The 13,531-nt window shown below is 41.0% G+C and overlaps 1 protein-coding gene across 4 annotated transcripts in view; it reads right to left on the reverse strand.

Moving 5' to 3' along the window:
• Positions 1-211: 211 nt before the first annotated feature.
• MED20 (mediator complex subunit 20) overlaps positions 212-13,531 on the reverse strand; it is a 32,535-nt gene continuing 19,215 nt past the window's right edge. For 2 of the 4 annotated variants that reach the window (XM_054980854.1, XM_054980855.1), the window contains 2 exons: positions 5,419-5,672; positions 212-805 (listed from right to left, as the gene is read on the reverse strand). In XM_054980854.1, the coding sequence (XP_054836829.1) occupies positions 590-805; positions 5,419-5,672 (470 nt within the window). In that variant the 3' untranslated portion in view covers positions 212-589. The remainder of the gene's footprint in view (positions 806-5,418; positions 5,673-13,531) is intronic. The other 2 variants (XM_054980856.1, XM_054980857.1) reach the window with 1 other exon arrangement.

A 13,531-nucleotide genomic window follows, 5' to 3' on the forward strand; every position in this document is an offset into this window, starting at 1 on the left:
AATATTTACCTCAGATGGTCAAAGAAATTGAGCTTCTAAACTTGTATAATCCTAAATGCCAATACTTTAATATTTATCAGCATTATGAAGATAGTGGGAGGCTAAGAACTTAAACTGGATTTATCCATTTTGAGAGGCAGTAAGTTTTTATCCAAAGAATAAAATGTCCACAAATTGGAAGTAAAACATCTACAGTGTTCATAGTATCATATGAAAATAAAGTTATTTTATTAAAACCAGTAGTAAAGGGCATCCGTATTAACAATTATCAACCAAGGATTAAATATAATCAAAGCCCAATCTCCCATCAGCACAATTTGAATCTCTGTATTTCTGCAAGTTGTTTGTCCTTAATTTCCCTTTTGTAGGGCTGTTTGCTTGAAGAACTCAAAGTAGGCATGTTCACTGAGTCAGCAGGGCAAAGCATATGTAAAGTTATACATTGAGATACAATTAATTTTATCCTTCTAAAGGAGCAGGACTGTCCTTTGATTTAGTGGGAAAATTGTAACCTTGAGTACTACTGGGATGCAATATGACTGTTCAGCAAACAGTGGCTAGCTTGAAAGTAGACATAATGAAGCCTTCCTCATCTGATCCCTGCAACGGGCACCTGCTGCTGCTTGCGAATCTTGTTGAAGAGTTCCATGTATTGAACCATTGTGTCAGCTGGGCTGTAGATACTGTCATGCTTGTTGCTGAACACAGAAGGGATTCCAGGAGTGTGACTTCCCATGAAACTTTGCATGAATTCCATTAACAGGTTCCAGCAGTCACTGGCTATCACACATGGACAGTATTCCACCTGGCAACAGAAACAGAAGCTCTGAAGCAGCCAACAATGACCACAAAGGAGGCAATTAACTTTCTCATCTTAACTGCTCTAAAAGCAGAATGTTTCGTGGCAGTAAAGAGCTCCTCCTTTCTTTGGAGATGGACTAAAGGAGATCACATGCCATCAAAATAAATAAAAAAAGATGTAACTAAAAGAAATAGCAAAAATATCATAAGAATATTCAGGGAGCGGTTCTCAAATTAACCTTTGCACAGCTTATCAGCATTGCAATATTAGAACACATTCCAAAAGAGTCAATGCAGGATGGGGAACTTTTTCAAGGGGACATTTTAAGAATTCAGCCAGAGTGGATATTATAGAGTAACCATTCCTCTTTGACTCATGGCAAGTAAGATTTGAAATGTTTTTATGTAAGCATTAAACTAAAATTATATTATCCATAGCCACTAAATGCCTATGCAAATAAAAAACATTTTTATGCCGTCTGCATGTTCAGGTTTTGGTAAGCATTGGGAAGAAAAAGATTTCAAAACTTGGAAACTACCAGTGAAGAAACCTTTTTGCAGGCCTTCATCATTGATCCTTGGCATATATTGTTAGTAGATAGTTCTAAGAAGATTAGGAATAGTTATGGAACACGGGGAAGGAAGAAGTCTTTTAAGGTATGCAATGTTCATATTACTGATAGAATGATGCAGCAAGAAGGTATCCAGCATAACAGGTGGCTTAACTTTTTAAAAAACTAGAGACACTTTGGCTCAAATGCCACTTGAAGTCATTGCAACTCCCAGAGCACCACTGGTCACATCATCATTTGTTTTAGCTGGCAGTCTTGTACTACTAAAGACTTAAAACTTAACAGTGCAAAGCAGGAAGGGGAGGCAGGGTGGCTGTAGTTTATGCACCATGTGTTTATGCTCAGAATTTTCTAACCACTCTGTTCAGTTTTCCATGGACTATAGAATAGCACTGTTTAAAAATTAAAACCATACCCAGAACTTGGCACAAACAACTCACAAACAGGGGTTTGATAATTACAGCCTCTTAAGTGCATTTTGATGAGTTATCAAAATGCTCAGCCAAAGCAGCACATCTTGCTCACTGCAAAGTTTCTTCTGCAAGAAGGATTAGGCCTTAGGGAGGTACCTTAAACATTTATTGAAATAAAAAAGGCCTGACTGACTGGATCACCAAGCTAAAGATCAATTAGAACAGAATTATTATAACAAATGAGTTCTTTTGAATAACAAAATTTACCAAGGTGAAATACTGCATTTAATTTCCTACACTATATAACTAAAGCCCATGATGGAAATTTAGGTGTTATGTGCAAGACAGGCTGGAAAGCCTATATGTGTTCAATGATTATGGTAAACAAATATTAAAAGAGGAATAAAATTCGGGTTGATTTTTTTGTTTTTTAAATTGGTTCACAGCTCAAATAGGCTAGCTAATTATCAGCTTTAAAGCATTACTTGGCTTGGGCTACGATCCTAAGAAAACTTTCCTGGGAGTAAGTCCCATTAAATAAAATGGGGCTTGCTTCCAAATATACCTGCTTAAGATTGATCCCTTAGACAATCTCAGTGGTTTCAAGGTGCTGAATATCTTCCACCAAGAATGCTGGTGGGCCATTCAGTTTCCAGTTTCTTGTTGCACAAGGCATATACTTTCTCTGCAGAAATCTCCTACGGATCCATACCTACAAAATAGTCTAGAACACCTATGCCTTATGTGCTGTCACTGCTAGCTAGTAAGTTAATTGGAATCACTGTAACCTTTAAGTTCAGTGCATCCATTTAACCATAGGCAACCTATCTCAAAATGTACGTAAGACCATTAACTCTGTACCTAAATCAAGATCTCAGTGGCAAAGACAGCTTGTGCGGCATGTATATGGGGCACAAGTACAATGTAGTGATTTCTTTGGGATAAAGAATTCAAGAACTCTGTACACAGATGGTTGTTGTGGGTTTTCCGGGCTGTATTGCCGTGGTCTTGGCATTGTAGTTCCTGACGTTTCGCCAGCAGCTGTGGCTGGCATCTTCAGAGGTGTAGCACCAAAAGACAGAGATCTCTCAGTGTCCCTCTCTCTGAGACACTGAGAGATCTCTGTCTTTTGGTGCTACACCTCTGAAGATGCCAGCCACAGCTGCTGGCGAAACGTCAGGAACTACAATGCCAAGACCATGGCAATACAGCCCGGAAAACCCACAACAACCATCGTTCTCCGGCCGTGAAAGCCTTCGACAATACATCTGTACACAGAGTTGCCAGTTCCTGGCCTAGAGAGCTATAACTCTTTCTTTAACAGCTTCTGAACAAATTATGCAGAAAAGGTCCCATCTGCCACTGTACAGCAATGGACATTAATCCTACACTCCTTCCTTTACTTACCATAACACATAGGACTTTAATCCCATTCCTCCACATAGCAGACTGGAGAAAAATGGTATAATATAAGAACAGAACACACCATACTATTCCTGTATAATATTTCGATGTTAAAGAACTGTTAAAGCAACAGATGTACTTTCCACGGAAGGAACTGGCAATCTATACCCGATTTCTCTCTAGGTAAATGAGGTTTATGATATTTGTCAACAGTAGCATTGCAGGACAGCCAGTATGGGTAGTGGACAGAGCTCAGGGAGATCCGTGTTCAAATTCTCACTTAGCCATGAAATACACTGAGAAAACTCTGTACCAATCATTATATCTCAATCTAAAACTGCCTCACAGGTTGTTGCAAAGATAAAAAGGGAGTTAAAACATGTATGAGCTGAGCTCCTTGAAGAAAGAGGAAGCTACAAATACACCAAAAAGAACAAGATATGTTGTTTTATACAAAAGAGGCCATGTAAAGTGAGGTCACTGTTTGATAATCATGGCTCAGGGGTAGAGCATTGACTTTGCACACAGAGGGTTCCAAGCACCTCTGATTAAAAAGATCAGATAGTAAAAGACATGAAAAAAAATCTTCCTGAGACCCTGGAGAGCTGTTGCTAGTTAGAGAAGACAGTACTGACGGTGAGAGACCAAGGGTCTGACCCAGCATCTGGTAGCTTCATGTGAGTCATGGTGCTTATATTGGTTCACACATTCCCTGAGCAAAAGTATACATGGGAGAGTGGATGTTCATGTTCCTCCCATATTACACATTCAAAGAAAGTGTGTGCAATACTGTATACTTAATTATGCACAAGTAGTATCTCCATTAAATCTTGTAGGTGTTGCAAGGCTAATATATACCCAGCATGAGAAAATACATACCATCCCATTGAAGCAGGAATGGTTTCAGAAGGTATACTAAGATATACTAAGAGACATCTCCCCCATTTTCCTAGCAATCCCCTGAGCCCTTTGAAAAGACAGTGCTGGCAGTTGCAGGAGGCTGGTGGACAATATAGCATACAGCACAAGCTGCAGTTGGGAGGGTGGGAGAATCAGGTCACATCACTCCTTGCTATTCCATTGGCAGAGCTTTTATGGAGGAGGATCTGTTGGCACAAGGAAGTGGAAGCACTGGCACCTGGCTTTCCATCTTTACTACAACCATCATGGCATTTTGTCCACAAGATTCCTGCAACTCTCAGCATCAACTTTCTGGAGGTCTTTCTGGAGATCTGTTGGCACAAGGAAGTGGAAGCACTGGCACCTGGCTTTCCATCTTTACTACAACCATCATGGCATTTTGTCCACAAGATTCCTGCAACTCTCAGCATCAACTTTCTGGAGGTCTTGGAAGGCTGCTTTGAATAGAGAAAGGCTGCTTTCATGCTCTTTGGAAAATGCACTTTCGCAATAGTTTGCAACAGGAAAATCCAGTTGCAAACCATTGCTAAAGTGCATTGAAAGTGCATTACGCAACGTGTGTGGAAGCAGCCTAAATTGGGAACAATCTACCTTCTGTTTGCAGTCTGCAGCATACAAACCAAAGTTTTTGGCTCAGTTGATGATCAAAAATAACAAATTAAATCTGTTGCTTTAAAGAAACTATAGAGCTCACATGTCACATATAGAAGTGAAATGCTCACTGATCAATAATTTTTTTCTCCTTAACCCTGCAGGAACTTTTTGTATACTTTATCCTTTATACACTCGTATTGTGTTTTACCATTTTGCATTTTTGTTATCAGTTCTATTATGATCTTATGTCTTCCTAAATCCTTGTCACAATCCTTGAAAGACTGTGCTAATCAGATGTATACACATATGAGTATATCTGCAAACCACTCATGTACGCATGACAAATCTCTGGCTGGGGTATAGAAACCAGCCCCATTACATGGAAACATGTATAAAAGGCAAGAAACAGAAGCAGTTTCTGGGTGCAATTTAAAGTGCTGCTGCTTTCCTCTAAAGCTCTTCATGACTCAAGACCCACATACTTGAAGGAAAACTATTTATATAATAATGTGTCTTAATTATTTCAACAGACAATTATTTTTGTATAATATTGTTGTTGTTACCTGAGAGAAAGGAGGAGTACATAAATGCTCCACTTCTTCCTTGATTTAGTTAACCATTTGGTGGGCCTGAACTAGGGATTTATAATATATCATTTCAAGTTTAAGCCAGTGGCATCTTTACCTTACTTCATATTTGAGGGACATCCTTACCTCCACAGATATTCCACGGGCACTGGGACCCATAGTAACAGTGCCAATCTTCACCAAGAAATCACAGTACTGGTACCGGGTCCCCCGGCTTTCTATCTTGTTCCCTTTGGCATTTTGAAAGAAGCCTTTCAGTTTCACCATAAGGACATCGAAGTTGGCATCTGCTATAAGGCAGGGGCCATTTTCAAAGAGAGCGAAACAGCTGAGGGGATATTCGGAATTGTGCATCACGTACATCAGCTTGGCAGCCTGCCCTGAAACAAGAGCAGCATTATTTTCACTGCGAAAAGGATATTCTTCCCTCTAATATGCTTTAAAATGAAACATCTGTTACATCTCCCTTTATTCCGTCTTCCAAACCATTGATTCTATTACAGAATGTCTACACATTAGTTTTTGGTCACTGTGTGACTTTTTTATGTAAGTAAACATAATGAACATTATTTTCATTAGATCCACTATCCTAAGATATATTAACATTTACCCATTATATAGTATATCTTTTAAACAGCAGTGCATTTATTTAATCAAACCACATAAGGGTATTGAGCAAGCTTACACTGAGAGGAGCAAAGAATCCAAGTTCAAATACTGTCTAAGCACAAAATGACTTTGCCATCACTGAAATGTGCTGTCAATGAAAATTCATAGATTCTGTTGGTACAATAGTGCTAACCTAGGTAAAACATTATGCATCACCCATGAAAGTATCCAGTAGCACCTTTAAGACTAACCAATTTTATTGTAGCATAAGCTTTCGAGAATCAAGTTCTCTTCATCAGATGCATGATACAGAGACTGGTCAAATATAGAAGAGGAGGGAGGAGAAGGGGGGAGAGAGAAGAGGCAATTAGGGGGGGAGGGGGAGGGTGCAACCAAAACATTCCTTTGCTAGTATACGTAAACATCTCCTTTTGGTGTGTGGATCAGTTGGCTTCAAAGGAGTTTGCCCTGTTAGTTTGTAGCAGCCAAACAGCTAGACCATCCAATTCCAGTGCAGTATGAGCCTTCGATAACCACAGCTCTCCTTGCCAGATGCATCTGACAAAGAGATCTGTGGTCCCCGAAAGCCCACGCCAGGTGCCACTGAGCTCCCCCAGACCCCGCCTCTGTAAAGGAAATCTGTTACCTGTGATAATGTGATAACCATTCATAGTCCCTATTCAGTCCCAGCTTGACAGAGTCAAATTTGCATATGAATTCCAGTTCAGCAGCCTCCCATTGGATTTTGTTTTTGAAAGGTTTCTGTTGAACTACAGTGACCTTTAAGTCTTTGATGGAATGTCCTGGTAGATTGAAGTGTTCTCCCACTGGTTTCTGGACGTTTCCATTTCTAATGTCAGATTTGTGTCCATTTATTCTTTTGCGTAGAGGTTGGCTGGTTTGTCCAATGTACAGAGCAGAAGGACATTGTTGGCACATGAGGGCATATATCAGATTGGAGGATGAGCAGCTGTAAGAGCCAGAGACAGTGTAGTTGATGCCATTGGGTCCTGTAATTGTATTCCCTGGGTAGATATAGGGGCAGACCTGGCATCTGGGTCTGTTGCAGGGCCTGGTACCTGTGCTAGTGACTCTGCTGGCCGATTCATGGTTGTGAGTGAGAAGTCGTTTAAGGTTGGGGGGCTGTCTGTAGGCAAGGAAAGGTCTTCCACCCAGGGCTTCGGAGAGAGAGGTATCATTTTCCAGGATGGGTTGTAGCTCACTGATGATACGTTGGATGGGTTTGAGCTGGGAGCTATAGGTGACAACCAGTGTTGTTCTGTTGTTAGTTCCTTTAGGTTTGTCCTGGAGCAGACTGTTTCTGGGTACTAGTCTGGCCCTGTTGATTTGTTTCTTCACTTCATTTGGTGGGTACTGTAGTCCCAAAAATGCTTGTTGTAAATCTCTTAAGTGTGAGTCTCGGTCGAGAGCATTGGAGCAGATACGGTTGTAACATAAGGCTTGGCTGTAGACAATAGACCGAGTGGTATGTTTAGGGTGGCAGCTGGAGGCATGTAGATATGAGTATCGGTCTGTTGGTTTCCGGTATAAATACCACCTTATACTGCACTGGAATTGGATGGTCTAGCTGTTTGGCTGCTACAAACTAACAGGGCAAACTTCTTTGAAGCCAACTGATCCACACACCAAAAGGAGATGTTTACATATACTAGCAAAGGAATGCTTTGGTTGCACCCTCCCCCCCTAATTGCCTCTTCTCTCTCCTCCCCTTCTCCTCCCTCCTCTTCTATATTTGACCAGTCTCTGTATCATGCATCTGACGAAGAGAACTTGATTCTCGAAAGCTTATGCTACAATAAAACTGGTTAGTCTTAAAGGTGCTACTGGACTCTTTTTGATTTTGCTACTACAGACTAACACGGCTAACTCCTCTGCATCTATGACCATGAAAGTATGAAATAGACATGGGCTGATTCTGCACACGTTGAATAATGCACTTTCAATGCACTTTATCAATCGTTTGAGATGGATTTTTTGTTCCGCACACGAAAAAATCCGTTCCAAATGATCTATAAAGAGGACTGGAAGTGCATTATCCAACATATGCGGAATCAGCCCTGGAGAAAGCAGATAAGAAATACATTATTATGAAAAGGCGAGAAAAGGGGGCTTTTAATTGCTCCCCCCACTCTTTTGAAATATCCATGATACTCTCAATCCCCAACACAAAAGACAAGTAACTCTCAGCTAAGTAGCACATGCTGCCTGTTTAAGAACCCCCCTGAAACTTCCCTGCTTTCATGTGAGTGGTAGGGGGTAGCTCTGTACGGTTAGGAAGCAAAAATCACTGTGGCATCCTCAAGCTGAAGCAACAAGAGCAAAATACAAAGCATGACAAATAGTACAATCCTAAATGGAGTCACTCCAATCTAAGATCATTGATTTCATTGGGCTTAGACTGGACAAACTCTTCTTAGGATTGCAGTGAAAGTCACTAAATTCTGCAGTCAGCAAAGTGAGTTCAAGTAAATTTAATCTTTTATCTGTGCATCCCACAGCCCATGCAGTCAGGAAAGCTAAATTCTGTACTCAGAATAAATAATGCAAAATTTGTTATTTTGTTTTCAGGATTTATTATTTGTTTTAAAGGGGCATGAAGGCAGATGAGGCAAATGCAGACGAGAAACAGCAGCACACAGTAGAGATGGTGAACAACGGCCAAAAGAGAAATACAGGAACTATACCCCCCCCCACCGCCCAATAAGGGACTTTCACATCCCGTGTCCCAATTCTGGAAGCCAGACAGTCTCAAAACATTACGGTTGTTTGGAAGCATTTATTTGGAAACAGTTTATTTTATTTAGTGCAATTGTATGCAGAGTTACACCCTTCTATGCCTATTGATTTCAATGAACATAGCCAGATGTAATTCTTCTTAGAACTACACTGTAAATCACAAAAAACCTCTATTATTTCCCAAATGTCAGATTTTGCATGAAGTTCTCACTATGCCTGTAAATAAAGAGAATATTCTGTCATGAGTTCACTCAGTGGGAGAAGCTCAGCACTATTAAAGAAAACAGGTAGGGCATACCCTTCAAAGAATTGTAGAATCATAGCGTTGGAAGGGACCTCCAGGTCACTTAGTCCAACCCCCTGCACAGTGCAGGTAATTCACAACTACTTCCCCCCTACGCCCCCAGTGACCCCTGTCCCAGGCCCAGAAGATGGCAGAACACCTCCAGGATCCCTAGCCAATCTGGCCTGGAGAAAATTGCTTCTTTGCCCTGAAGTGACAATCGGCATTACTCTGGCTGTATAAGGGTCTATGAGAACTAAACACCGATGTAACTCTGCCTGCCCTCCCTCTCATGATCGGCTTAGGTTTACAGAATCAGCATGGCTGTCAGATGGCTATCTAGCCTCTGCTTAAAAACCTCCAAAAAAGAGAGCCCACCACTTTCCGAGGAAGCCTGTTCTACTGAGGGACCATCTAGCTGTCAAGAAGTTCTTCCTAATGGTTGTTGTGGGTTTTCCGGGCTGTATTGCCGTGTCTTGGCATTGTAGTTCCTGACGTTTTGCCAGCAGCTGTGGCTGGCATCTTCAGAGGTGTAGCACCATTTTGGTGCTACACCTCTGAAGATGCCAGCCACAGCTGCTGGCGAAACGTCAGGAACTACAATGCCAAGACCACGGCAATACAGCCCGGAAAACCCACAACAACCATCGTTCTCCGGCCGTGAAAGCCTTCGACAGTTCTTCCTAATGTTTAGCTGAAAACTCTTTTGCTTTAATTTCAGCCTGTGGGTTCTGGTCTGACCTTCTGGGGCAATGGAAAACACGCCATCCTCTATATGACAGCTCTTCAAGTACTCTCAGTTGTCTCCTCTTCAGGCTAAACACACCGAGCTCCTTCAACCTTTCCTCATAGGATTTGGTCTCCAGACCCCTCACCATCTTCGTTGGCCTCTTCTAGACAAGTTCCAGCTTGTCTATATCCTTCTGAAATTGTGGTGCCCAAAACTGAATACAATGCTCTAGTTGAGGTCTAACTAGAGCAGAGTAGAGTAATACCATCACTTCATGTGATCTGGACACTATACTTCTATTGATACAGTCCAAAATTGTATTTGCCTTTTTAGCTACCACATCACACTGCTGAGTCATGTTCAGTGTATGATCTACTAAGACCCCTAGATCCTTTTCGCACTTACTACTGCCAAGACAAGTCTCCCCCATCCTATAATTATGCATTTGATTTTTCCTACCTAAATGCGGAACTTTGCATTTATCTCCGTTGAAATTCATTTTATTTGTTTTAGCCCAGTTTTCCAGCCTGTCAAGGTCCTCTTGTATCCTGACTCTGTCTTCTACTGTATTTGCTACCCCCTCCCAATTTAGTATCATCTGCAAATTTAATAAGCATTCCATCTATTCCTTCATCCAAATCATTTATAAAAATGTTGAACAGAACAGGTACCAGGACCGATCACTGAGGTACTCCACTTGTCACTCTTCTCCAAGAGAATGAGGAACCATTAACAAACACTCTTTGTGTGTGACAATCAACCAGTTACAGATCCATCTAACAGTAATAGGATCCAAATCACATTTTACCAACTTGTCAACAAGGATATTATGTGGAACCTTATCAAAAGCCTTAATGAAATCTAAATAAATTATGTCTACAGCATTCCTCTGATCCTGTAAGATAGTAACTTTTTCAAAAAAAGAGATAAGGTTAGTCTGACATGACTTGTTCTTGAGAAACCCATGCTGGCTCTTAGTAATCACAGCCATCTTTCCTAAATGCTCAAGGACGGACTGTTTGATGATTTGTTCTAAAACTTTTCCAGGTATAAACATCAAGCTGACGGGTCAGTAGTTGCCCAGATCCTCCTTTCCCCCTTTTTGAAGATGAGGAGAACATTTGCCGACCTCCAATCTTCTGGTACCTCCCCTGTTCTCCAAGAATTCTCAAAAATAATGGACAGAGGCTCAGAAATTACATCCACAAGTTCTTTTAGGACCTTTGAATAGAATTCATCTGGCCCCGAGGGCTTAGTTTCATTTAAAGAAACTAGGTGTTTATGTACTACCTCTATTCAGATCCTAGGCTGTAGCTTCCTTCCCTCGTCATGTGTTCTGTTATTGTCATATTGAACACCATTTCCCTCACAGGAGAAGACTGAGAAAAAGTGGGAATTGAGCAGTTCTGCCCTCTCTTCATTGTCTATTACAATTTTACCTTCCTGTCTCTGCAATGGGCCTACCATGTCCTTGCTCTTTTTCTTACTTTGAACATAAGCGCAATGAACCCTTTTTTGTTGTTTTTAGCATCTCTTGCTAGCCTAAGCTCATACTGTGCTTTAGCTTTTCTAATTCTCCCCCTACAAGCACTGGTTATTTGTTTATATTCATCCTTGGTTATAAGGCCCTCCTTCCATTTCCTAAACGAGTCTTTTATTTCTCAACTCTTTAGAAACCTTGGCTTCTTTAGGCTTCTCCTATTTTTCCTTCCCATAGGAATCATTTGTGATTGTGACTTTGATATTCCTGAAAAAGGCTATCTCCTCCAGTGCCCCATCCAATAAGACACTGGAGGCCAGGAGTAAGAAGAGGGTTAGATTTATTTTGTTGTTGCAATAGTGGGAGGGAAACCAGGCCTTAGAAACACCCCAAATTGTTTCCCTCTGGCTCCTCCCTTGAGCAGCAGTTTTTATAGCATTTTTGACTTCACAATATCAGCATACTTAACTACAATATGATTGGTTCCTAGTATATGTCGCAGTTAAAAATTTCCAGTGCAATCCTAAGCAGGTTTAGACCAGAGTAACTCTTGTTTAGGATTGCAGTGTTCAGTATGCATGTCACCTTTTTAATGTAAAGTCAGCTCATATCATATTTGCACATGTGTGACATTACAGAATAAGCCATTGTCTTGAGTATGTTACCCTTTTATGAATTCCTTTCAGACTGAATGTATCTGGCAAACAAACAATGCTATTATACCGTTATCTTCTGAGACAAAGCTCTGAATTCTTGCTTTCAATTCTCAATGTAACTGAACACCGTTTCTTAAAGTTACTAAGCAACTGCGAACTGCTTATTGCAAATATGTAAGAAATCACCACTCATATTAGGTCCATCAGCATACAATTAATTATTATAGCTGAGCTTGGTCGTGGTATCACCTTCAATATTTCACCTTTAAGAAACAATCACTCCTCTTGAACTCCCTTCTCCTTAAGTTTTGGATTCTACCCAACATACCTTTTAAGTTTGTTAAAATTTGCTTTCCTAAAGTCCAAGCTATATGTCTGACTACGTACAGCTACTACTACCTAGGGTAGCAGTAAACCTTGTTTACAAATTTCCTCCAGTATCCAAGAGTGAGAAGAAAACAGAGTTGTACATACTTGTGACTACTGTTCATCGAGTTCTTCTGTGTAGGCACGCATGGGACTGCACATGCACAGGCCTGCCACCAGAGAATTCTTCAACGCTTCTTAGAGCCCGTTATGAGCCACTACTCACGAGCCACATAGCAACCATTTCCTGCCTGAACAGTCATGTGACTTAACGGTGAGCAACGTCCCCTTCTCTCAGTTCTCCTAAGCCACTGCGACTCACAACTGGACTTAACCAGAGAGTTCACAGTGGGGTAGGAGGGAGGGTATGTATGCCTGCACAGAAGAACTCAATGAACAATAGTTACAGGTATGTACAACCTTGTTTTCATTGTCGTACTTCTATGCATTCCTACATGGGAGAGTACCAAGCTACACACAATAAGAAGGCGAGGTGAATCTCCAACTCAATTTTATTAAGGTAACAAACAATGCACACTGCAACCATCAAGTGTAATATAGAAAAGTTAACCAATTTTTAAACCACAGCCTCAATAATAAATTCAGTAAGTTAGAGACTGAAACAGTTAAGACGCATCAATCATCAATAAGCAACATGCACAACTAACTCTATAAGAGCATCCCATAAAGTAAGAACTTACATAACCATTATTAATGTCAGTAACCAATTGTACACAGTTAACAGAATGTGCACATCATACTCTCTGTCTCCACCTTTAGGTAAACAAAGATTGTAGAATGGCCCATGCAAGCTCTACATCCTGAGTTGCATTAACATCAACAGCATAATGCTTCACAAATATATCAGCAGAGGACCATGTTGCTGCCTTACAAATATGTGTGATAGGGACACCCCTCAGGAAAGCTGAAGAAGCTGCTTGTGACCTTGCTGAATGAGCCCGCAAGCTGAATGGACACTGTACCCCAGCCAGATTGTATGCTTTCTCAATGGCTGACACAATCCATCGTGACACTGTTTGAGAGGATGCCTTTTTGCCTTTGTTTGAGTCCCCGAAACATATAAAAGGGGAGGGGGGACTTGCACGCAAAGCTTTTGTTCTGTCTAAATAAAAAGCCAAAGCTCTTTTCAAATCAAATGTGTGCAGAGCTCTTTCTCCTTTCGACACAGAGTTAGGAAAGAAGACAGGCAAGGAGATATCCTGCGTCAGATGAAATGCAGTCAAGACCTTTGGCAAAAATTGGAGGCTAGGCCTAAGTACCATCTTATTGGTATGGAACTTCAGAAATGGAGGGTCAGATCTAAGTGCTGCCAACTTGCTTACCCTCCTAGCTGAGGT

This window comes from Eublepharis macularius, chromosome 5 (genome assembly GCF_028583425.1).
Source record: "Eublepharis macularius isolate TG4126 chromosome 5, MPM_Emac_v1.0, whole genome shotgun sequence".
NCBI classification, from domain to species: Eukaryota; Metazoa; Chordata; class Lepidosauria; order Squamata; family Eublepharidae; genus Eublepharis; species Eublepharis macularius.